This window comes from Caenorhabditis elegans, chromosome X, assembly GCF_000002985.6.
Source record: "Caenorhabditis elegans chromosome X".
Taxonomy (NCBI): Eukaryota; Metazoa; Nematoda; class Chromadorea; order Rhabditida; family Rhabditidae; genus Caenorhabditis; species Caenorhabditis elegans.
This window is the reverse complement of record NC_003284.9, coordinates 7725749-7751189: the sequence shown is the minus strand read 5'-3', so window position 1 is coordinate 7751189 and position 25441 is coordinate 7725749. Positions and strand designations below refer to the sequence as shown.

At 36.9% G+C, this 25441-nt stretch overlaps 5 protein-coding genes and 2 non-coding genes across 9 annotated transcripts; 2 read left to right on the top strand and 5 right to left on the bottom strand.

The window, feature by feature from the left end:
• Positions 1-1176: 1176 nt before the first annotated feature.
• Positions 1177-6951, bottom strand: ref-2 (Zinc finger transcription factor ref-2; the record flags this gene model as incomplete). Of its 2 annotated transcripts, NM_001029307.5 has the most annotated exons (8): positions 1760-2011; positions 2804-2860; positions 2912-3024; positions 4192-4315; positions 4842-5028; positions 5142-5232; positions 5283-5375; positions 6921-6951. In NM_001029307.5, 8 exons carry the CDS (start codon positions 6949-6951, stop codon positions 1760-1762), a joined length of 948 nt encoding a protein of 315 aa, NP_001024478.1. The 2 variants fall into 2 exon arrangements, with proteins under 2 accessions (NP_001024477.1, NP_001024478.1); NM_001029306.4 differs by lacking the exon at positions 6921-6951 and having other exon boundaries at positions 1177-2011.
• On the top strand, positions 3771-4163 carry C47C12.9. Its single transcript, NR_071579.1, has one exon. It is a non-coding gene; the product is annotated as an Unclassified non-coding RNA C47C12.9 (non-coding RNA).
• A 3144-nt stretch (positions 6952-10095) lies between the features above and the next one.
• K09F5.1 (RGS domain-containing protein) lies at positions 10096-11537 on the bottom strand (the record flags this gene model as incomplete). Of its 2 annotated transcripts, none has more annotated exons than NM_076906.2 (5): positions 10096-10211; positions 10257-10347; positions 10400-10701; positions 10907-11411; positions 11466-11537. In NM_076906.2, the coding sequence occupies 5 exons, from the start codon at positions 11535-11537 to the stop codon at positions 10096-10098; spliced, it is 1086 nt and encodes a 361-aa protein (NP_509307.2). The 2 variants fall into 2 exon arrangements, with proteins under 2 accessions (NP_509307.2, NP_001362110.1); NM_001375074.1 differs by having other exon boundaries at positions 10096-10202.
• Positions 11538-14918: 3381 nt separating this feature from the next.
• Positions 14919-17856, top strand: set-12 (SET domain-containing protein). The gene is made up of 7 exons (NM_076905.6): positions 14919-15116; positions 15642-15733; positions 16234-16725; positions 16978-17383; positions 17432-17515; positions 17562-17623; positions 17763-17856. Exons 1-6 carry the CDS (start codon positions 15042-15044, stop codon positions 17580-17582), a joined length of 1170 nt encoding a protein of 389 aa, NP_509306.2. The 5' UTR covers positions 14919-15041; the 3' UTR covers positions 17583-17623; positions 17763-17856.
• Positions 17857-18021: 165 nt separating this feature from the next.
• On the bottom strand, positions 18022-23301 carry vit-1 (Vitellogenin-1). Its single transcript, NM_001381026.1, has 5 exons — positions 22417-23301; positions 22080-22364; positions 18849-22034; positions 18555-18801; positions 18022-18506 (listed from the first exon to the last, which is right to left on the bottom strand). The coding sequence occupies exons 1-5, from the start codon at positions 23287-23289 to the stop codon at positions 18247-18249; spliced, it is 4851 nt and encodes a 1616-aa protein (NP_001367671.1). The 5' UTR covers positions 23290-23301; the 3' UTR covers positions 18022-18246.
• Positions 23302-24806: 1505 nt separating this feature from the next.
• On the bottom strand, positions 24807-25211 carry spp-14 (Saposin B-type domain-containing protein). The gene is made up of 2 exons (NM_001047806.7): positions 25055-25211; positions 24807-25005 (listed from the first exon to the last, which is right to left on the bottom strand). The coding sequence occupies exons 1-2, from the start codon at positions 25208-25210 to the stop codon at positions 24850-24852; spliced, it is 312 nt and encodes a 103-aa protein (NP_001041271.1). The 5' UTR covers position 25211; the 3' UTR covers positions 24807-24849.
• Positions 25212-25304: 93 nt separating this feature from the next.
• K09F5.9 lies at positions 25305-25439 on the bottom strand. The gene has a single exon (NR_071578.1). It is a non-coding gene; the product is annotated as an Unclassified non-coding RNA K09F5.9 (non-coding RNA).
• Between the last annotated feature and the right edge of the window lie 2 nt (positions 25440-25441).

Below are 25441 nucleotides of genomic sequence, written 5' to 3'. Positions count from 1 at the left end.
GTATTTCAGGCTTCAGTTTTTTTAATAACATTTTTTGTGCTTCATTTCTACTACAATATTTCAGTAGAAAAATTTCAGGCAAAATTCCAGCATTTCGTTTGACTAGTTTCACGATAACTCTCTGGAACCCGATTAAAATTGATTAAATTTAAACAAACCTACATTTGAAATTTAAATTTTTAAGTTTTTTTCCGAGTATTCAAGTTTTTGTCAGATATTGCCATGGTGAGGATCATCTACTTTTAAAAACTTTTTATGAATATGTTGATAACAATTGTTTCAAAGTCAATTAATTTTGAGGATAATACAAAGTTTTCTGCTCCTTTCGCGTTGGATAATTTATACTGTTAAAACTAATTGAACCGACGCTTTACGTCACAAACAATTTTCCTTTCAGAAGTAATGAAAAATAAATTAACTGAAACCCCACATCTCAAAAATTAATTTTTAACTAACTAATAACAAAAATAATATCGTGTGCATTTAAGATTAGAAAAAACCGCTGCTGAGCTCATAGAGAGAAAAACATATTTTTCAAATAAAAAGGATAAATTGATTAACATTTAACTCCATTTTGTGTGGTGTTATATTACACAAGCTTCCAACTTTTTCTGAAAACTTCTGAATTTATGGGCAATTTTTCGTTCTTGTAGAACACCAAGAATGTGTCCCTCCCAATTGTGAAAATTCACTGCATTGTCTTGTCTCGTACATATAACCACCGAAAAACTGGAACATGACAGTAAGCAATCACGTAGGTAGCGGTGTCTTTGATGCGGTCGCGTGCCTCCTTTAAGATAATTAATTGAACATGTTGCGGCGATCTGTTTCCATTTTTCACCACTTTCTACCTCTCGTGTACCTCTTTTCGTCGCCCGGAAATCCGACCGAGTTTGACATATTGCACTTTTTGAATTCAGAAAGAATTTTAAAAAAACTCTGTTCACTGGAGCAAAGTAATTCTTGAAATCCTTCCGATGTGTGGCAGTGTGTTTGCCAATAAAATAGCATATGCAACAATGCTGTCACGTAACAATGGTGATTCTCGATTGGTCGGCAAACAGGAGACACATCATAGAATAAACTTGTTGAGATGCTCTTTTGTTATGCAATTGATGACCCAAAAGTCACCTTACAAGGCTCAAAATAATTAGTTTGTGACTGGTGTGAAGTGTGTTTGATTTTGAATGAATTTATTTGAATTCAAAAATCAAAAGATTCAGAAATTGATTGGAAAAAACAATAAAAATATGAACAAGTTCGTAAGTGATAATACAGAATGAAATACCACGCAATGTAGGGAAGGCAAATATAAATATGTCAGTTTTCAAGTTTAACCCCATCAATATATATCAGTTCACATTGGAAAGTGAAAGAAAAGACAATCCCGCAACATGCCAACAATTTTCAAACGAAAACGCACATCCGAGAGAGAATGGAGCAATTAGAGAAACCGACGTCGTTTTGCTTATTGGAGGTGTCAAGAAAGAATTCAACAAAAGCAGTACCTATTGAAAAGATAATAGGCGGATGTTGAAGCAGAGCAAGAAATGTTGAACAAAATGAGCAGTGTACCCGGAAATAGATACAATGAGCTAGAAGGAGGCTTCGGAGAAAAAGGAACATTAAAATTCAAATCACGGGAGGTATATGAGGGATGTTCTCTGAAATTGCACGACACGATCATGGTTGGGGTGATGAGTAAAGAAAAGTTAAGGAATCGATAAAGCTATAAACTGTATTTTCTGCATATTTGTGCTCAGTAGGAATCAGGTTTTGCCATAAACATATGGTATGTAGGATTGGAGAACTGGTTCTGATACATTTGCATAAAAGGATTGGGTCGATCCATAAACGTGTGCATCGTATGAAGATGTTGATCCCGTTTAATGTTTTCAGGAGAGAAGGTCAAGCTCTCGTCGGTGGTTGGTGTTCCGATTGACGCATTTCCCGAATCGCTACTCTCGTCATGTTCCGGAGACAATTGACTCTTTTTTTCGTTTTCATGAACCTGGAAATTTTAGAATGTTTCGTTTTGTTTTAGTTTTTTATGTGGTTGCAATTTAATAAAATAAACAGGCAAGTTTGAATCTAGAGAATTGAGTACTGTAAAATCATCTCATCTCTTTTTTTGTCTACTTTTCTCTTTGAATAGAATGGGTGGATGAAGGAATGTCTCATTTGAAACGCCATAAATGCAAATCAAATTCGCGCACGGTTCGGTAAGAAGTGCTAGGCGCGGTGACTAAGAGTGTGTATGTGGAAAAGAACTAGTTTCTTTTCAAAACAAATTATCAAATTTTCATACTGTTTTTTTTTTCATAATAAGATTAATGAGGAAAGACAGTAATCCGCTAAGATTCTACAAAATGAAAATGTGAGATAAAACTAGCTTGTTTTAAAAAACTTTTTTGCAACAAGCTGAAAAAATGGGGAAAATACCCTGATAAAATTTGTATCAAAAAATTATTAGCGAAGAAAAATTTCTAAATGTTGATAGTTCTAAAAGAAGGTTGGCCAAAATTCAAAATGCATAAATTAAACATTTGTCAATAACATTTATGGTATTTCAAATTAAAAAAAGAGAAGTTTAGCCCAATTATCAAAATTTGATAAATTGAATATAGCACTTGCATACCGCATAAGATTCAGCAAGAATTTGGGTACCTAAATTTGACAAGGATTTACTACATCTCTCCAAAAATCGACACGATGAGAGGTGTGAACCCTGCTCATCTATACCATCTTTCTCCCTCATCTCATGTAATCCTCTCAAACCGGAGACAATAGGCACACGACTTACCTTGGTGTGTTTGCGCAACGAGCTTGGATGCGTGTACGTTTTTCCACAATCTGGGTACTGAAAAAAACAGTTTTTTTAAATAACAAACTGGGGTTTATCTAGACCTACCATACAACTATAAGGTTTGTGACTAGAATGTACATGCATATGCTTCTTGCGATCTGAAGAGTTGGCGAACAGTTTTGTGCATCCATTATGTGTGCATTGGAATGGTTTCTCTCCTGAAATAACAAATTACTCACATCATAATGGCTGCTGAAGTACACTCGTACAGGTGCTACAAATTGTTCCAGTCTCACTATAGAGATAAGTTTTCTGTTGGGAATACTAGCAGGTGCTAGATATGGTGCTAAAGTTCAAAAGGATAGCTGCACTCATACAATAAATCAAGAACCCGTGAGACAGCTGAGGCATTCGCATATTCGAATATTCTTAGAATATTCTTGCTACGGCACTAGGATAATGAAAAATGAAAAATGAAAAATCAGATGAATGCAGCAGCTGCACCTGCTCAAAATGGTAATTTTTGAGAAATCAATGGCTTTTCCAAGTCAAAATTTCAATCAAATTTAATTATGCAATTGAACATTGACATTCAGAAATGCTAATATTCCCATCCAAAATGTACTATTACATCATTGGGACTGTCCATCTTTCACAAGTGGAAAGCGGCGGGTTGGATCAAAAAGACGGAAGCTAAATCTTTAGACTAAACATTATGTAACTTAGAGCATCATCACAAGGATAATCATCGGCTTGTTTTCAAAGGTTTTCATCACATAATTAGTGGTGTCAGGAAGTCAAACAAATCCGTTATAGAAGTATTAGAAGATGTTTTTTGAGGAAAATTGTGTTTCTTTCTCAAAGATTTTACTATTTTTTTTTTCATTCTACTTATCCCGAGAATGGAACAATTGAGATCAGTGTCTCCCCCTCACCATAAACGGATTACGGTAAACGACGAACGTGAATAATAAACAGGCGAGATTATCACAAAAGCGAAGCAATAGGATCGTTTCGAGATTTGCTTGACAATAGGAGTTACTGACATCGTAAATCTTGCGATCCTCAAAAGTTGCGGATCGAAGAATAACCCCCTTTCCCTGCTTTGGAATTCATGATGATGAATGTGTGGGTTCTATTATGAAAAGGGCCTGGTCATACTGCCCGGAATCATTATTGCTTTTTCAATAGCAAATGCTTGTGTGGAAGGCAACTCAAGAGCTGCTCAGTGATGAGAGGAATATCTATCACCTGCGTTTGACACTTGACATTGGAATTGCATGTATCATTTCATTAAGAGCATACCTAACCTATGCTAATCCCTTATTACACCTTCTACAACAACAACCACTCTCTCGTTATTTTGTATTAAATATCACACATACCTGAGTGAATTCGTTTGTGGATTTTTAGATTCTCGGATCTTGCGAACACTTTGTTGCAAACATCGCATAAAAACGGACGTTCTCCAGTGTGCACTCGCATGTGGTTTACCAGTTTGTACTTGGCCTGCAAGAAAAGCATATCGTGTATTGAGTTCTATTCAGGATTACGCAAAGGTGCAAATGAGCATAATTGCAGGGGAAGAACCTATTTTAATACCGTGTTCACCCAAGAATAGAAATCGGACACAATTAAAACTTATGACGCAACAAGGGTAGACGATAGTGTTTAGTGCAGAAGCACGGGTCAGTTGGACTTGCAAGACATATTTGGAATGACTCGAAGCCTGTATTTTCTCTATTAGGATGACGCTTCCATTAGTTTGCACCTCTACTAAAAGTTGGATACATCTTGAACAATGCTTACATATAGTTGGGAAATAAGTTACTTTGTAGCTAAAAACAAATTCAATTCTGAATAGGAAATTCCAAAAAAACAACTTGCTCAAAATTTGTAGTACAGCCACTTACATCATTATTATTTTTACATTTTCTAATAGTATTTCATCTAAGTAGGTGACTAATAGAGAAGGCTTGATATTAAAGTTCCAAACTTGAGTTTAATCTTATTGAGTTTATCCGAAAAACTATACCTTAAACATTTTGAACTCTCGGTCGCATCCTTTCCAAAGACATACAAACTTGCTGTCATGCGTGATATGGTTTGAACTGATATGAGTTGACAATTCTCCTGAATTCTGACATACGTGCATACACACTTGTCCATTGGTCTCCCATAAACATTGCACTTGCTTGTCACCACCGTAACTGCCGAGGGTACTGAAATAAGATGATTGGCCTTGAATTATATACTAGCTGGAGTGGGGAAGGGTTGCATGATTTGAAACTGATTTTCAAATATTTGACTGGGGATAGTCTCTACAATTACTTACTTTGGATATATGAAGGGATCCACTTGGGCTGGAAGAAAGTGAGGCACCTGTGACATGTTCATGTAGAAGCTCGGAGAGTAAGCATGTGGATCTGTAATATAGATAAATGTATATTGTTTTCTTTATTTTTCATTTACATACCTGAATATGGTTGGACAGATGCTTGCCATTCTGGCTGCTGCTCTACTGTAGGACCTTGTGACTGAGTATAATAGTCACTATGCATCATTTTGTCTGAAAATAAGGTTCTGTAAATGTTTTTAAAATAAATAGAAAAGCAACCAAAGAGAACATGTGAGGAAAAGGTAACTGCTAAGAAAACAACTATACAAAAAAGTTTAAAGATGGATAAGATGACACCAGATATTAAGCTCAAGACAGTAGGAAGTCAGTCGAGTAAGCTAATGTTTTTTCCAGTTAGTTGAGCGTGGTCTCTAGTGGTAACGGCCACGCCTACCACACGGATTGGTGAGAACTGAGGTAGATGGGCGGAGCGAAGTGACGACGATGTGAATAGGAAAGGGCGAGTCGGCTGTCACAAACACAAATATTGGAGGCAGTGATTTTGTTTTTTTCGTTGAAGTATGGAAAAAATAGACACACAGACAGCCAAATAGACATTTATCGATGGAAATTGAAAACTGTTACACTTGATTTCGGGTTTGTCATTAGACTGAAAATTGTATAATTAATACTAAATGTGTACTTTTTCTGAATGGCTAGGGGTATCAATAAATAATTGAAGTTCATATAAAAGTTTTATTGTATTTTTCAAGGCCTGTCACAGAAATTTAGGAAATATTACTGAAAAAAATCAACGTGTTTATTTCTCCAAAAATTTATTTTTATTTGTTTCGTTTTGAAATGAGTGAGTTTAAAAAAAACAAAGGCATCATATACTTAGTCATTTATATTTGCTTACTCGTGATTTGAAAATGCATAAAGCTCTAAATAATGAGTCTGAAATATACAGAAACATGTATAAACCAAATGAAACAAAAACAACTATTGATGGTGCAGTACCGAAATCTGAGACTTTGCTTCTTTAGACCCAGAATGACCCAAAACCACCAAATTTGAGACGTTTTTAAAATTTCTCAAAAAAAAAGTTATGACGTCCGAAGTTCTAGAAAAAATAATGAGGGTTTTATTGGGAGTTTATTCGTTGATTTAAGAACATTTTCGGCTAGTGGGGCACAAATAGAAGTTACATTTTTGTGCCACACCGGCCGAAAATGCACTTACATCAAAAAATAAATTCCTAATAAAAGACCACAATTTTTATTAAAGAGTCATAATTAAACAGAAATCAAGTTCCAGACGTTGAGACACAGAAAAGGTGGCAAAAAATTTGATTTTAGCTGAAAATGGGTCTTTCTCCAGAACTTTGAACCGGCATAACTTTTTTTTTGAGAAATTTTGAAAGTGGCTCATTACGAAATTTGGTAGTTTTGGGTTATTTTAGGTTTAAAAATGCATAGTCAGATTTCGGTACTCCACCTCTAAAAAAAGTTAATTCAGTTAGAACTAATTAAAATATTGTACACAACATCATCTTGTTGCAGATGTGTTTAAAAATGTTTACAGTTTCAAAATCAATGCAACACTGCAGTGATATAATAAACACGCCAAGAATGAGGTGACAGAAACGTTTGGTCAACTGATTCGGAAGACTCATAAATCATTTCTCTACCGCATCTCGAGGTAATAATTAGCTCATCTCGTATATTCTCTAATACTCGATTGGTGACTAATATTTAAAAAAAAACTAGAAATTACCTTTTTGTATAGTGTTGGCTGGAATCGACATATGGTGGAAATTGGAGAGCATGTGTTGCAGTATTGTGCTCCAAGTGCTCTCAAATAGGTGTTGTAAATAGAAACTACAAAAAAAGTAGGAAAGTCGGTCAAGTCATGCAACTGGTGGTCAGAATTGAAAACAGATCATAAAAATAATGCTCTTGAAAATCAGAAAATTTTCAGCAGTTTGAGATTCTAGTACAACGTTTTTATATACATATGCGTGAGAATCATGGGCGTATTGACAGCCATGGGAACGCATGCCTGTCTACTTGGAACATGGTTGTATCTGGGAATTATTCGGATTTGTACGCGTGGGCGATATCAAATTTGGAGCATAGTGGGGCATCACGTGTTCCCACCAATGTCAATGGGAAAAATTTCACTGTGAATGTATTGCATGGGAAAATAAAATAAGGATCTAATTGCAAACTATCTTTGGTTTTAATGAAATGCGGTAAGTAGGAAAACCAGAAAAATGAATAGTTAAAAGTTTTGAGGCCAATCGTCAAATTAATCATGATCTGTTTTCTGTTTTTCATCGTTCGGTAATATTCAAAAACAAAACACTACTTCTATTCTACATTCCCTCATTCGTAACGTTTTTTAGTGGAATCTGGTTTGAAAACAGCGCATCCGCTACAGTACCCCGTCATTCAAAACTATTGACTTTTCGTCTGCTTGTCAGTTAAAAGTGCGCGAAAAGGCGTGTTTCGATAAACGATGATATCTCCTCATCTGTAATCATTTATACAATGAAGTGAGGGAGATGAGGTGAGAAAATTGTTGCAAAGAAGGACAGACCGCAAGAAAGTTCAGTTGCCGGCAAGGTGTTAGATTTGATGGATTATTATAGTGGTGACAGCGGCACGCGACACCGATCGACTAGACCTTGAGGCAAAACGAGTCAAGACTCGTGAATTCATCGTTTTGTTGCGTAACTCTCGTCTAAATGATACTCTAATGGAATCGGTTTTCAATTGCGTCGAGAACAACGCAATGAATTGGTTGCAAAATTTTGAAGAAGGTTGTTTTGTAAAAGATATGATGAAAATATTTTCGTGGCAACTTGTTATCGTGTCCTAATGAAAAAGTTAGAGTTAGAACAAATAATTGTTACACCTGCGAACTTTTATTCATTCATACTAACTTCAAATCGTTTTCATTATTTTTAAACGACAAAAAGTTGTTTTAAAAACCACTATTTTTTGTATGAAAAAGGTCAGTACTTGTGCAAGGAAAATTATCAGAATACACTTTCAAGAAAAACGTTTGCAATTTTCTGCAAAACTTGATTTAATTCCATTTAAAATTCAACAATTATCCTCCGATTTTGTTTGAAAGTGAAGCAGCGGCAGTGGGAAAACTGTTAAAATCATTCATATGATGCCAAAATGACCAAATATACTAATTAAACTTTAAAAAATACTTTCAATAAAAGGTAATTATTAAGTTTTTGCCACTGGTTCGGAAGTCATCGATAAAAAACAACGTTTTTCCATCGGATTTTATGATTTACTTATGATTTACAAGCGACAGTGCTATAGTTTTTTCAAAAAAGTGGCAAAAACTTCAGAAGTTGTCCCTATTTGACTCTCAATCAATTTGAAATTTTTTTAACGTGTTACAACGATATTCGATAATTTTGACAATATAAAGTGATTTAACTATTTCCTAACTGGCTCTACCACAAATTTAAGTTTATTTAATCTTAAAAATGAATCGTTTACCATAAATTCTGCAAAGTATGAGAGGTTTGTATACAGTATGTACATACTTAACTTCAATTTTGCAACTTTATGGTTTTCTAATTTACAGGCATGCTAGTCTTTTTTTCAAGCATTAGTATTGGTGAATTAGCATTTGCACATTTTTGCACATTTGCACCAGTGAAAACCTCATTCACACTATACTGACATGCAGTTCATACTGGTTCAAAACTAGTGTGGAAGAAAAATTTGGGCATATGCACGTGTTAATGAGAAATTTGCATACTCTAGTTCCAGCGAAAAAATAGCTAAGTTTTTTTGTATCTAGTCCTGCATTTCTACAAACAAGATAAGTATGTCAAACGTCATGAAACAATAAGATTTCCGGTAGATAAGAAGGTGTTAAGAAGAGAAGTCTCAATGAAGACACGGAGGCAAGATACAATCCGATCGATTTTGTGGGCAGCTGGCAGAAAATTGCAGAACAATGCTAGAATATGTAGAACTACAATTTCAAAACTACATTTTTGCCTTCTGTCGTACTTTTTTTGTTTAATAGCATTATTATACTATTAAAGAAGGTATAAAAATTTGCAGTGCTTGTTGAATTTGTGTTGTAGGAAATCATCAGGTTCACGTCCATTTGCACTTTTTGTGGCCATATGTGACTTGAGCGTATCGAAGTGGGAAGAGTTCAAAAAAGAGCTGAGAAATGTAGTAAGGTTTCCAGATGCTCACTTGATTGTCGAGAACACATATATATATGAAAAATAGAGAAGTCACGCATAGGGAAATTCTGGAATGTTTTTGATTTCTAACAAGGCTGTACGGACATTGGCAACTGCCGTTAGCCACAAAAACTTTAATTTGAAAATTTTTTTGTGAAATTAAATATATCAAATTTTCCGTTTATAACCATCAGCAGAAACGCTGCATTTAAGATGCCCAAAATTTCAACCACTTGTTTCGCGCAAGATGGTAGGATTTATTGTAGGCTTTTTGAAGGAGCTTTTGAAGGAGCTTGAAGGAGCTTTTATCAAGTTGGTAGGTCCAAAACTTTAAGATGCTATCGACTTAAGTTGTGCCTATTGATTCAAAACGTGCAAAATAGATATTAGAGATTTTGGAAACTCTTTGAAGACAATTTTCCTTTTTTGAAATTTTGACATGTCAAAAACCTTTAAGGGCATTTTTAATAGGTCTCAATATAAAATTTGGTTGTTTGAGATTCTTTCCTCATTTTAAGCTAATAACCCACAAACCCTACTCGCTCTTCAAAATTGTCAAAAATCTATATTGTGCAGTTTCTTTAATCGTAATTATACAAATGACTAAATGTATTTCCAGGCATTTTATTCAAAAAAAAAAATAATATTTATAAACCACAACACAAAGTTTGCAACTAAATCTAAAATACTAACTGACAAAAAATACGTTGTGAAAAATTACTTTCGGCCACACATTTTTTTGCATTTCGCCAAAAGAGGTGTTGCCTTCTTCAGTGATTTCAGTGAGCCAGTGTGCTTTGAGATTTTAAAGATTGGTGGAGTGACTGTTCCTTCTAAAATGTATCTAAACAGTATCTTTGAAGAACGTTTCGTCTAACCTGATTTTATTTTTCCGACCCGAGGGTTGGGAGCACCGAGATTTCCAAAATTTCGTTTAGCAGCAGAACTCACTGGAGTTTCTAACTGAATCTGAAAACTTGAATAGTGAAATGTTCAGATTTTTCTAATCTTTCAAAGTTACCGCTTTTTTGACAACCGATTTTTCCATTTTTCCACCAATTCTTTTTGTGAGCATATTCAATTTGATAGCTTTTTTATTTTCTTCGTCTTTCAATTCTTCAAGGTAGACTCTCCACTTTTTGTTTACTGGTTTTCCTCTCAACTTATTTAGAAATTCCTTGAAGACAAACTTTTTGAAAAGTTCATCGGCAGTGTTAGCGAACTGAGGGTTGCTGTCAATGTGAAAACGCAGTTCGTAAAACGATAGATTGTTTAATTTTGAATCTAGCTTTTCGAATCTGTTGTTTCCAAAAACTAACGAAGCTGAAAAGAACCACTTTGAATTTGAATGAAGTGAAAGTTTAATAATCTAATTCAATTTAATTTACAAATACATGACAAGTGCATAATTTTATCCAAAGACAAATATCGGTTCGAAAACTAGTTACAAGGTACATATATATGCATTTGGTAATAATTGAAATAAAGAACATTTTTCAGCATTTTCAATTCGAATTTGCTAACTTACAATTTACGTTTGCCACTTCAAAACTCTTATCAATTGTCTGAACCAAAATCTTAGTGGGCTGGCTTTTTGCTTTCCCAGCGTAGATCATACAATTTGTTCTTTTTCGTTTTAACATATCTTCGAGATCATTATTTTGCTGGCAATGTGAAGATGAATTGACAACACCACCTCCAGATAAAATTGGTAATGATTGAAATGAATCATAGTTTGGCAACATCCGGTTAAGGTCAGCTGGAAGATCTCCACTAACAAAATCTTGAAGTTTATTTTTTCTTGAGTCTTCAACAAGTTCAATAGCGTCATATTTCTGTGATTCTTCCGCGTTTGTGTTTATAATGTCTTCTACACGTTGAGCGTCGTGATTGATCAAAATTCTCATGGAATACTTTCGGACTTCTTCCATATTTGATTGGACATAGTGGTTGGCATAATTCAGGAGATTTTCTTTTTGTACCAAATCCATGTGGGCAGTTTGCATACTAAACCATTTCAAAGCTTTTGTGAGCTTAAAAATGTTTCATTAATACCATGAACGTTCATTATACAATGATTCGCCTACCTTATAGCCTGCCGTCAAGTATTCTATGTATCGATCAAATTTTTTTTCGTCAATTTTTAATTCAGTTCCCATGACGGAGCTTTGAACAGGTGCTATAGTTAGATATGATTACAAAGAAGCAATGAAATAGAAAAAAATACAACAAATTGGAAGAAATGGTATTATTTGAACGCGAGAGGAGACAGATAATAAGAACAGAGAACCCAGGAACTTCTATTAAGAAAGACAAAAAGTTGATGGTGTCTACAAATCCAGAAAAGAGGAACGTTAATGCAAACTGGATCTCTAAATTTCGGAAACTTGGCCGAGATGTGCAAAAGTGGTTGTATATGCTCCTTTTTTAAAATTTATTGTACATTTCTTTATGCGAGCAAAAATAAAAAGGAAAAATGACTCCTTGAAGTTAATCCGAAGTAGATGAGTTATAGAAACTGCAGAACATTCTTGTTTCGCACTAATCCTAATAAAAACATTTATTTCGAGAACAGTTCGCATTTTTAAGTACTTGATAATCTCTTGATTTTGATACATATAAGGATTAGACAGCACAAAGAAGCAAAAAAATCTCAGCTCGTCACATTACGCAAGTAGAAAAAAACATTTTAATATTATTTAAAAGGAAAGAAGAAAAAATTGCTTTCAGAAATGACAGATGATTTACATCACAATATGCACACAAGTCTCGACAAAGCGACAAAATAAAAACCAAATAAACTGTTTTGAGACTATTGACAAAGAACCTTTTCGTCTAAAATTTACGCTTCAAAAATTTTGAAACTGCCTTATCACCATATAACAGTGGAAACAAAAACATTATTGAAATTATATGTCCAAAGAAGTTTTTCGACCGGAAGAAAAAATCCAAAGTTTGGATCTTCTGAAAAGTTAGACACACCCAGCTCAAAAATGAAAATGAAGTTTCAGGTTTAAAATGCACAGCTACAGTGAAAGCAATTTCCTGTGCGTCAGTTGATCCTTTTTATTGAGATTTCCGAAATTTAGTTTCCAGAGTTCAACAAAGATGTAACCACAGCAAATTAACATGGGCGAGTATTTTATAGTGCTATATTTTAACTACAGGGTGGTCCATAATTACGCGGACCGCAAGTCGTGTTCTTAAAATCTGATTTGAACGTTCGGAAATATGATAAAAACACATATTTTATTCCAAATTTTCTAAGGAACAAAACATGATGTCAAACTTTCAAAATATCCGCTTGTGCAAATCTACAGGCCTCCTGACATTCCGGAAAAAATTGACATTTGCACGCAACTCATAGTTGTTTTCCTTTTTATTGTCATTTCTAGGTACTGTTGCAAATATGAGCACTCTCGCAGTCATATTTGAATTTACTTTTCTCTGAGAAACCTTTTTGCAATAAAATTCATAATAGTTTGCACCTGGCATTGGTGTGGCCATTGATTGAAGGGAGACAAATCAAGAACATCAGAAATCCGACGTTGGACTTGGCATATCATCTATGTAAAAATGATGCTCGTCTATTTAACGTTTTTTCCGCAAAACATCGCGGAACAAAAACCAACAGGATTTCTCTCTGACTCCGGCCTGTGACGCAAAAACTGTTATCGGTTGTTCTTACTTCTACAAAGGGTTAATAATTGTGTTTCATTAAGGCACTTCGTTCAATAGTTCATTCAGATAGACTATTTCAAACACCAGATGACCAACGCCGCAGCAGCTGTGGTTTCAGCATTCTACTATTCTGCACTACTCTTTGTCGTTTCCCGCTAAAACTTACAGAGAAGAGAGATGTAAATACAAGTCTTTCCAATATTCAAAAATTTATGATGGTCACACTGGAACAAAATGCGGTGGATATAAAGAAATAGGAAATTGGTATGTATTAAATAAATAAAAAAAGCATGGAAGTGACAACAATCCAAATGTTTATTAGATAACTCGGCTTGGTATTCTCAATACTATTTTTCAGATTTTCTACCGAACATGTATAATTCAATAAAATTGATGTTGGATTTCCGAAATTTTAGAAATGTATTTTAATTTGCTTAAGTTTTATAATGAACAATTAGGTGTTCAGTTCACAACTTTGGGTTGTTGCGAAATAATTATAAATGCAGACGCAGGCAAAGGTTTTTTTGGCAATGCTTAAGATAAGACGTTTCTAAAGTGCATCTTACTCTGTTTCTCCAGTATAATTATAAGTTTTCTTTTTGATGTTTTTAACATTGGTTTCACGATTTTTGTCGTTGTCATTTTGAAGGTCGTTGCGTTTAGCATAAAACAAAAGAAACATCCATGGTTTTTCTCTCATTCCACTGTTAAAAACATATATGTTTGCGTCAATTTCTGTTTGTTCTGACTTATTCCAAATTGTTCCACAAAATTCAAACTTTTTTGATAAAAATCTCTAAAAATGTGGAAGTGTTCATTTTCTAACCGCGTTGAACATACAAAAAATATATAAGTTATACATTTTTTAAATGAAGAAGGCCCTGTGGAGGTTTTATAAACCTACATTGAAAATGGGTTTCAAGCTGTTTAAATATTTTCTAATCGATCAAAATGTTGGCAAATCACCTAAGTGATGAAAAATGGGTTTAAAAAACTCAAATCGCCTATTGGAACCATGTTTAGGCGGAAAACATAAAAATTGCTAAATTAAAACTAACAATTCGACTTTCTATCATTCACAAACATTCATTTCATCACCTTTTGCTTTCCCGCCGACACCCTTAGAAAGACAACTTTCCTCTTATCCCCAAATGGTTCTCTTTTCTTTATTTTATGACTACCCGCTAGATGATGCACCGTATTATTCGTCAATCCTTGGCACTTAGGAAAAGTTCACGCATCTGTGCGTTATTCTATTGCATTGTCTTCCTGATTTCCCATAAGAAAACTGTAAAACAACGCCAATCTTTGAGTCAACCATTCAAGACTCCCATATGGTATGAATGGTGTGGTCCGTCGATTAGAGTACAGTATTGATTTTTTTCTAGTTAGAAGAATGTCTGGTGTTTGAACGAATAAGTAGTATGTTGTTTTTATTTCGCTGGTTTTAGTTTGTTTTTCATAACATTGTGATGTTAATTTCCAATTATTTTCATTTTAATTTTTGAAGAAAATATCATGATGGTTCAAAATTTTAGAACTTTTCCTGAATATTGCATTCGAGAAACATTTAGAAATGTTCTGCTAATAATGTCTAAGCTTTCATTATTTCTCACTTTAATACCACTTTCACTTTTACATGGTTGTCGTTTTTTTTGTGCTTATTTCAGTTATTTTTCACCTTATTGAGCATTAATTGCTCCAATTGCCGATGCCTTATGGTCCACCGAAAAGAGTACTCCTCTCTCTTTCTATTAGATAGCACTCGATGTCATACCGTCATTTGCGTTTACCTGTTTTACCACATTTCTGTTCGCTCATCTCAAACCTATTTTGTAGGCCTAACCTTTTTATTTCAGAATTCATTGATTGTTAACAACTTTGCTCTCATTTCTTCATCGCATCAATTCTTCGCAAAACCTTTGAGAGTTTGCATTTTAGTTTTTAAAACTGTACAAGACTTCCGTTCCAACACTAGGATAATGCCAGGAACCAGAGCTAGCACAAACAAAAAGACGCAGTTGACCAAGAAAAATAATTCAGTGTTTGTCTACAATGTGAGTTGTTAAGCAAGATTTATTTTGAAAAACTAGCCTTCCATATCCAGACCGTTTTAGTTTACTTCTCACTCAATAATATGCTTATTGTCTAATTTTCTAATTTGTTTCCGACTTTTAATGTTATTATGGCTGAGATTCTTATTGTAAAATATAGATACTTCATGAGATCTGAGCAAAAAACTGATTTGGTTACAAACAAAATATTGATTGAAACGGAAACAGTTTTCTACAAGAAAATACCTTACTTTTTGACAAAATTGACGGAAAATATATGTCAAACAGGTCTAACATACGTGCAAACTTATCAAGCACCTAAATTTTTCATAAAAACATAGCTTTTATATAAAAACAGAACATATCAACTCAAATTATAGTTTTGAAACAAAAAATTCCAACACGTTAAGAGAACCTTGAATTTAAAACTTAAAAATATTAAATAAGACTAGTATGGAAACTATATTATATCAACAATATACACCTTGAATTGACAAATACGAATAATCTGTTGTATAAAAATTTCAGACCGATCCAAAATTTTTCCCGAATACCAGAAGGATGGACTACAGTTTCATTTGCAGTCCGAAAAGAAAAACTGGATTGCTCACAGTGACAAGGTTAGTTTTGTTAAATTTTTTTTGTAAATAAGAAATACAATTGAAGCAATAGAGTTTAGACAGAATCTTGAGTTTAGCACATTTTCCCACAGGTAACCAAAAATCATCGACATTGGTTACATATCAGTTTAAGTCAAAGTAATGTGAGACGAGGAACCAAAAATTACAATAAAAGATGATAATCAAATAAAAGTTAATTTCCAACAGCCGTGACATGGAATGGTTGGCAAAATTTAAGACTTTCGCTAGAATAAACTGAATTTTTTTCGAAATTGTGAACCGTAATAAACTTTTTTTTGTAAAATTTGTGAGAAATTGAGAAATTTCAGTACAATATTCGTGAGCCCATGAGACAAATTTTCGAGTTCAAAATACACAGAGCCGTTAGTCTTTCTTTGAAGTATGCAAAGTTTTGAGAAAATTTTATTTATATCGAAGATTGATTAACTCTTGTCTCGTTGTCTGAATATTCTTATATTCTTTAAGTAAACATTTTTCAGCTGCAAATGCGGCACGGACTGCACCACGGAGGAATGTAGCAATTTCGCAAATCATCGCGAATGTCCCCGAGGATGTTCAAATTGCGAAAATCAAAGATTTCGCAAAAGACAGTTTTGCGGTGTTGAAACTTTCCTCACTGACAATGGCATAGGACATGGGCTCAGAGCAACGGAAGAAATTGCTACTGGCAAGTTAATCCTTGAGTATCGGGGAGAGGCGATAACCAAGGCCGAGCACAATAAACGCGTTAAGCGCTATAAAAAAGATGGAATCAAGCACAGTTATTCGTTTGAAGTGGGAAGAAATTACTATGTGGACCCGACACGCAAAGGGAATTCGGCACGGTTCATCAATCATTCCTGCAATCCAAACGCTTTGGTAAAAGTGTGGACCGTGCCGGATAGACCTATGAAGTCTCTGGGAATTTTTGCATCGAAAGTCATAAAACCAGGAGAAGAGATCACTTTTGACTATGGAACCTCCTTCAGAAAGTAAGTTGACTTTGTAATACTTTGAAAACAATACCCATCTTTTTGGAGTGAGTTTTTAGTATACTTTTTCATTGCGACAAAATACATACTGGCAATGAACTGTAATAAAACAATTTATCAAAATCTTTTGTATTTTTCTTTTTTCTTCCATTTTCCGAACCCCGATAAAAAATCCCAAAATTTTAAATAAATCACAATTTGATTTTGTTATGCTAGACCTTTTTATACTTTACAGAACTTTTAAAATTTTAGTGACCAACCATGTCAATGTGGGGAAGCAGCATGTAGAGGTTGGATTGGAAAACCATCAACATCTGAAGTTCCAAAGGATGTGTCCAAAGAGCTTAAAAAGAGAGGAAGAAAACCGAAAATGGATCCCACAGCACCCATATCAACAACGAGCACAGGAGGTGGAGACAAGGGGAAATTAAGTGGCACAATTCCGGTGCCAAAATCCAGGAGAGGAAGAAAAAGAAAGACCGATGTCACAGCTCCTGTTCCACTAGCCACAAAAACCAAGAGACATAGTCCCCCAGCCGAAAATGAGTCAGAAGACAAAGAAAATGTTAAACCACCAAGCGAAGAAGACATTACCAACGCCATGAATAATCTTTTAAATAAGACATACGATAATCAAAATGGTGTGCTTGATGAATGCGTAAGTAGAAAGATATCAATTTGAAAGCCACTTTTAAATTGTTTTCAGAGAAGCATCATGGGCAATCTGGAGTGTAAAAGTTACGAACACATGGTTCACAAACGAGTGCTTTTTCTACTAGAGAAAAATATGGTATCTTAAATATTTCAATTCGATTTTAAACAGATCAATTTTTCAGGGTCTAAACTCGAGACTGTAGCCACTCGTGGACTTTCAAACGGTTTACATGCTTCACTACAGGTCAGTGGTTACAAAATGAAATGTGGCAGTTGTAAAGAAAAGTAGGAATACAAAAAAACTCGAAATTCTGGAATATTTGAAAACCAATTTTCATTCTAAAAAAACCAATCGACTAAGCATACTTATTGTGTTTTTTCAGAACTGCCAAACTTGCCTTCACAATCCTCATCTTTGCCATTTTATCTTCAGCATGATCAGCATGATTTCTTGTTTTAATTTCATTTTCATAATAATAAAAACCTCCGAAAAAAAATGACAGAGCACTTTACTTGTTTTATTTTCTTTGCAACGTTTTAAATTCTATCAGTTTAGTATATCTTTCTCAAATTCCGAAGATTCGTATCATCAACTTTCACGATTATCGGAAATAAGATTTCAGACACTAACAACTTCTTTTTAAAATGTTAAACTCGATTTATTTTCTGTTACGCCAAAACGTTGAAAAAACCATAAGTAATTTTTGATGTTTCTACCAAATTTCTGCAACTTGATGATGGATATGAAACAGTTTCCAAAAGCTTAAAAATAAACTAATGAAAATTTATTTCTAAACTTGTACTAGAAAGACAATTATTAGCAGAAGTTATAAAATTATGAAAAAAAAGGCCGGCCGAGCTTATGAATTAATAAGCGACGCAAGCAACTGGGACTTGAACTGAGTGGACAAAGGAAATCTTGTGATCATCAAGTTGAACTGTTCCTTGACGAGCCTCCTTCACCAGACGTCTGGCTTCAGAACTGTGACGTGGCAAGCAGGTGAAGCGAACTTTCCTTTGTTGTTGCTCCACAGCTTCGTATCCACGACGACGGCACTCGGCTACTGGCTCAACGGAGAAGCAGATGCGGTGGGAAAACTCCTTGATTTGAGTCTTCTCGACAAGATCTGAAAACGTAAGTTTCCGATATGATATTATTTGAAATTATGTCTTACCGGATTTCTTCTGGCTTCTCTGGTTCTTTTGCTTTTTATTGGTGTTTTCCTGCTCATAATCATAGGTCTCCTCAAAAGAATACTCTTCAGATTCGTACTTTCTCTCGTCGTACTTTCTGTAGTTCTTCTTCTCAGAAAGACGCTCCTCCTCGGCTTCACATTCCTCGTTCTTGAGAAGGTAAGATCGGTGGAACTCTTCGATGTCTTTGGTTTCGGTGTTATCGGAAGTGTAAAACTCGTTGGTGGACTGAAAATTTTTGTTATAACTTAAGAAAATCTCTAGACTGAACTCACCTCATCATCGTTGTTTCCGCAAAGTCCGCAAAGTTGGTTCTTGCGGCTGTAGGATGGAAGTTGAGTCTTGATGGTGTATCCGTCAAAGCGAACCTCTCCTTCTGGTAGCTCAATAACAATATCGGACTCTCCGAGTCTCTCGATTTGGTGAGCAGAATAATCCTCAGAAAGGATCTTCTTACCGTCAACCTTAACGCGAATCTCCTCGTTCTGGAGTTGAGCAACAATTTCTTGTTCTCCACGGATAACCTTGATGATCATCTCTTCGGAATTCTTTTCAGTCTTCTTGGAGAGAACAGCGAAAGTTGGCTCCTCGGAGCAATCTTTGGCGATCAGAGAGTAACAGGTGGTGAGTGGAGTGTTGTAGAGGACATCATCGAAAGTACGGATTTGGTTCTTTTGCACCTTGCAAACAGATCCGGAAGCCTCATTAAGTAGGTGCTTGACGGAACGTTGAGCAATGGATGGAAGGTACACACGTGGCACTTGAACGTTCTTGAGCTCAACGCGCTCAATTGGGGATTGCATGGTGATGTTGACGTATTGTCGGGACATTGGCTCAACTGTGAGTTGAACGACGACGCGATCATTCTCGTTGTTCTCTGGGCGGCTCGAGACAGTCCAGTAGTTGTAGGCCTTAACAAGATCAAAATAACGGGCAAGAACTTGTTCGGTTTCACGGGTGAGCTTGTACTCAGCAACAGCGTTGATCTGGTTAAGACGGGCGGCCTTGATCAAAAGCTCGTACTCTGGCATTCCATTGAAGTGACGGTCCATGTTACGCTCGTATTTCTTCTGTTCCTTGGATTGTTGGAGTTGAGCGTTGACGGTGACTTCGCTCTTCTTCTGGGATCCCCAGGTAGAGGTAAGAGAGAGTTGAACTTCACGGTGTGGTTGATCGTGGAGTTGACGGAGGGATGATGGCATCTCTGGGCGGACAACAAGAAGTTGGGAGCGGAGAGTCCATTCCTTGGTTTCCTCGAGGATTGGGGAGCGGCGAATTTCAACTTCCCATTGGCACATGCGGACTTGCTTGTCACAGACGGTGGTAACCTCGGTGTTCATCGTGTAGTCACGTGGGGCCTCAAGTCTCAAGGAGACGACAGATTTGTATCCTTGCTCTTTCTGGATGCTCTTGACCATCTTGGTGAAGTACTCACGGCGGCTCTCGGTGTTCTCTTGTTCGAGCTCGAACTCCTTTTCGAAGATCTTGTTGTACTTGATTTGGGAGAGCTCGGTCTTCTCGAGTTGTCCAACGGTGAGACGGGCGGTGAATTCGGCTGGACGGTACTTGTTCTCAACGGAAACCTCGAAGTCTTGCTCGGCAAGAAGCCAGTTTTCAAGAGTGTGTTGGTTGAGGATGTTTCCGCGTGTGGAGACTTCAAGTCCGAGGAAGTTGAAGACCTTCTCAATTTCCTGAGTCTTTTGTTGCCATTGTGGAACAACGACGGTTCTCTCTTCAGCCTCAATGTATTCGAACTTTGAGAATCCTGGGAAACGAAGGAAGACAACTGGGCGAGTGGTGAGGGAGATGATCGATTTCTGGTTCTCTGGAACGACAACCTTGTAGACGATTTCGAAATTTCTCTTCATTCCAACGACGGCTTGAATCTTGATTGGGGTGTAGGCGCGTACGGATTGAACGCTCTTGACTCCTTGCTCGAAGAGTGGGGTGAACATTCTCATCTCGTAAACGTGGGTGGCAGCAACGGATGGGCGAGCCTCAACGGTCAAACGAAGTTCGGTTTCCTCAAGTCCAAGAGAGAATTGTCCTTCAGCCGAAAAGACCGTTGGGATCTTTCCAGAGACGATGAGTGGAAGTCCAAGAGTGGTTGGGAATTTGCGGATAGCCTCATAGAAGTAAGCGGCATGATGAGTCTCGAACTCGTGCTCTTGGTTAAGAAGACGGCGGATTTCGCTGAACTGAACTTTTCCGTTGCTGATGTACTTCTCAATGAGCTTCTCAATGAGTTGGGTATCGACTGGGAGGATGGCATAATCCATGTCCTTGTAACGAAGGTAGACCATGGCGAAGGCATCCTTCTCGTTGTAGTTTGCTGGGCGAGCACGGATGTTCATTTTCAGGGCAAGTTCCTTAAGAAGCGTGATTCCGGTTTGGATACGGCGTCCGCGGACAACAGTTGTGGACTCCTTCTCAATGCTTTCGAGTTTCTCAAGAGCCATCTGAACGTATTTGTCCATGTGTTGCTGTGAGAATCCGATTTGGGCAAAGTACTTGTTCCAGTTTCCTCCGAAGACGGCATCAAGAGAAGCGTGAAGATCCTTTAGCAAGAAAGAGTTCTTCTCGAAGATAGCGGCAAAGTCAAATTGAGCTCCAGAGAAGGAGTTTTGAAGGAAGAGTGGAAGTTGAGCGTAGGAGGAAGCGATCATTTGTTCTTGTGGTTGATAACGAGTGAAGGAAAGAACCTTTGAGCAAACGATAGCAACACGTTGGTAACAGGGGTTGGTGGACTTGGCAAAGTGACGGATCATCTGGTGGGTAAGAGCAGCAACTTGTTGGTTGGTCTCTTTCTCCATTTGGGAAACAACTTGGACGAGGAGAGACTCTTCTGGGCGGGTGTGCATCATTCTCCACAAAGCAAGCATGCGGATCTCTGGCTCGTATTGTCTGTTCTTGTAGATTGGGAGGAGTACCTTTTGGATCTTGCGTGGCATGGTGTCCTTAAGAAGTCTGAGGGCATCAATGGCTTCCTTGCGGACTGGAAGTAATTGGCGCTTGTCAACAATGATCTCGTTGAGCTGGTTGACGGAGATGTCGAGTCCAGCGTTTCCGATGCTCTTGAGTGCCAAAATCTTCTCGTAGGTGGTCTCAGCATCCTTGTATTGTTGCATGAATACGCGGAGGAACTTCTCCTTGAGCTCACGCTTGTCCTCGCGGACGAGTGGACGGATATTCTTGTAGTCAACAATTCCGCGGACAACTGATCCGGCGGCGAGCCAAGCAGATTGTCGGACAACCTGGTTGTTCTTGGAAACGCGAGACTCGGCGAACTTGATGAGTGCTTCAGCAATGGTTTGAGATGGGAATGGAGTCTCTTGGATGGACTTAAGAAGTTGAGCGGCCTCGAGTGGAACGATGTCCTCGTTCTCGATGTGAACAAGAATGTGTTGAATGGTGTTCTTGGTTCCAGCAATAGCGAGAGCGTGCTCCATCAAAGATTGGATCTGAATATTGCAAGGTAAATTATAAAATGAACTAAAAATGTATACCTTCTTGTCAGCCTTGACGTAAAGAGTCTCGTGGATCTCTTTAAGTTGGGAGGTGGAGGTGGTGCGGAAAATGCGGACAAGACGCGCAAGGAAGTGGGAGGTCTCTGGGATGTTGTTCTCGACTTCTTGTATTTGCTCAGTGATAGTCTTGATCAAGTGCATCTTCTTGTCAAGTGGGAACTTCTCGAATGGGGCGAACTCAGCCTTATCTCCATTCTTGAAGAAGTCTTCAACGAGTTGCTCCCAACGGGAAGAGTAGATGATGCTTTCCTTCTCTCCATTGACCTGAAAGAATATTTGTCTTAGAACATACTGTAAAAGTTATGGATTAACGTACCTTCTCTATGTGACTTTTGATGGAGTGGTTCTCCTCAAGAACAAGCTTTGAGCGGGTTTCAGTCTTCATGACTTCTTGTCCGTTAACGTTGACAGTGTAAAGGGAGCGGACCTCGGATTCTTTAAGCTCTTCGTTTTCCAAAATGTAGGTGTAGACAGTTTGTGGGCGGATGAGCACGGTGTCCTTCTCGCATTCTGGGCACTCGGAAGAGTAACGAAGTCCGTAAGCGATCTCGGAACGTTCGGTGCACTTGTCAAAGTTGATGGACTTGGTGATGATGGTCTTCTTCTGCTCACGGATGACAGTGTAGGCGACTTGGCAGTCTCCTTCAAGGGTCTTCTCGTTGGTGAAGAAAGAAGTGTTTTCCTCAGATTGTTCCTCCTTGTCATAAGAAGATTCGATTTTCTCAATCTCGTTTCTTGGAGCAATTGGGTTGAATGAGATCATGTTGACAACAGCTCTCTTCATGTTCTTTGACCATTCAGCATCTTCCTTGTCGAATTGGAGCTCGGCGATGAGTCCATTTCTGAGTTGAGCACGGAGTGGGAGTTTGAGCATTTGCTTGTACTCCTCGGAGAGTTCGCGCTGCTCCATGGAGTTCAAGGATGGAATCTGCTCGGACTCTGGGAGGTGGGAAGCGGCCATGTGAATATTCACAAGTTGAAGGTGAATGTGACGGTCATCGACAGCTTGAATACGGACACGAGCAGAAAAACGAGATTGGGAGAGCTCAGAGGAAGCAGTTGGAAGGCCGGAAAGAACAAGTCCGTCGAACTTGTAATGATAGTCGATTTTCGGCTCAAATGTGCGCTCGAAAGCTGGGGAGAAAGCAATGGCCAAAGCCACTATAGATGCGATAATAATCGACCTCATGATTGGACAATGAATTTCCTCTTCACAGGTAACCTTATATACAACCTTCGATTGGCATTTTCTGAATTGAAATGAAGGGTTTGCAACATTTAGCGCACTGATAAGGCTTTAATTTGGCACATTGACAGTTGCTCAATAATTTTTCACTTTATTATCGCTGAATCTCAGAAATAGCTTCTATCAAATGTGAATTTTTTGTATTTCTACGTGTTTCATCAAACTTTGATTGACCATGCACAAATTGTCTTTATGCAATTGATAGTAGTGTTATGACAAGTGTTATGACAATTGCGGAGAAATTTTGTTTTGTGGAGGACAAGTATTTCAAGTGTAATGCTAACAACTAATAGCCAATTTTTTCAAAGTACTTTTTTAAAAACTTTTTTGTAGTGATGAAGTTGAAAACTTTGAAGTTTCAGCCATTTAATTTATTTCAAGGTTATATATTTAAGTCGCAAAATTGTTTTACAAGACGGTTGCTATTTATAATTGTTGATTCAATTTTTCAGTCGAGCATAAAGGCTAGTGCACTTTGTTTTAACATATCAAAGAATTGTATATTTCAGGTGACAATTTTATCTCTCAAATGACATGCAGGAAACAGCAAGTTTTACATTCGAATATCCACAAGAGTACCTTATGTGATAAAGTTTTGTTTTTTTGTTGTTGTATTTCTTTCTCTAAGTTATTCACTAAATGTGAAGTGCAACGAGAACAATTTGAGGTTTGTAAACAAAAAAAAAACAAAAAAAAAACCGAAATTGTAAACATAGTTTTTTAAACAGAAACGGTTACTAGAGATTTTGTGGAATATAATAACTGTATTTTTTTTATAGTTGGTGTGACATGTGTGACTTTAGCCATTAACAGATCTTATTTCCTTAATTGTGTTTTTTCATAGAACACATTACAAAATGACTGAATATGTGAAAACGAAGTGTCACATCATTTACCAAACCAAAAATCAAGAATGATTTTGGAATAGGTATTCAAGCCTGCTTACCAACAGGACAACCTCTGCCTGTTTCAAAAGATAAATGCATTCACTGACAAAGTTTTGTCGAGATTTATTAAAATCGTTTGATTCAAATTTTCAACCAAAGAACGTGAAAAAATTCAAACGTTTACTGAAAAAAAACATTGATCATCGGAGTTTACTTCATCTTTCAGATTTAAATGTTTAGGTAAAATTTTATTTTAAACGCGGTTTATTAATTTTTGACATATGTAGGCTTGAATTGTTACAATTCAAGCTACACTTGCGTAGAAAATAACCTGATAACCTTATACGAAAAAAGTTTATTTCAGCTTTCAATTTGGAGCTAACAAGAAGTTGTCACGTTAGAGCCGAATCGACACTTTTTGGTAGTCAACGTCTATAGCTTTGATTGCCACTGTAGTTAACTTTGCTCTTCCTCTCACGAAAAGTCAGTTTTGTTCAGAGTTAGTGAGATTTATCAGTTTCAGGCGCGCTGATATTTGACAATTTGAAGTTCATATCTGAATAAACAATTTCAAAGGTCATTCACACTTTATCAGAAGAAAAAGAAACATAAAGAATTAGCACTCCTTGAGCTTTTTGCAGACATCTTCTGGAGCAGTTCCTCCCTCGAGCTCGTTGATGATGGGGTCAAGCTTGGAGTTTCCGTACTTCTCACATTCCTTCTCGGCAAATGGAATGATTCCAAGTTCCTTCTTGCATTCGGCGTCAAATTTCTAAAATCATATTCACTATAATGACCAAACGAACAGTTTGACTACTTACGTCCTCAACGGTGTGAGCTTCTCTGTCAGCTGGGTTTTCAGCAGCACGGACTCCGACCTCGCACATGAGGCAGCTCATGGCATTGTCCTGTTGGCTTGGGAGAGCCAAAGCGGTAGCGACGGCGACAAGGGCCAGAAGGCAGAAGGTGGTCTTCATTCTAAAAAGAAAATAATATAAAAACGACATTCTAACCTTATCAAGAAATCAGCAGTCTGCAAGTTTGTCATGAATGAAATGAATGAAAATTCCGAAAGATAAGGGAAGAGTTAAAGTGCTGTTATCATAACGATTGTCTCGTTCATTTTATACAGACTTTCAACAAGGAAATTTTAAGTGCTCAGCCCGACGAAAACTTGAATCGCATGACACTGTCCCGCCCACTTTTAT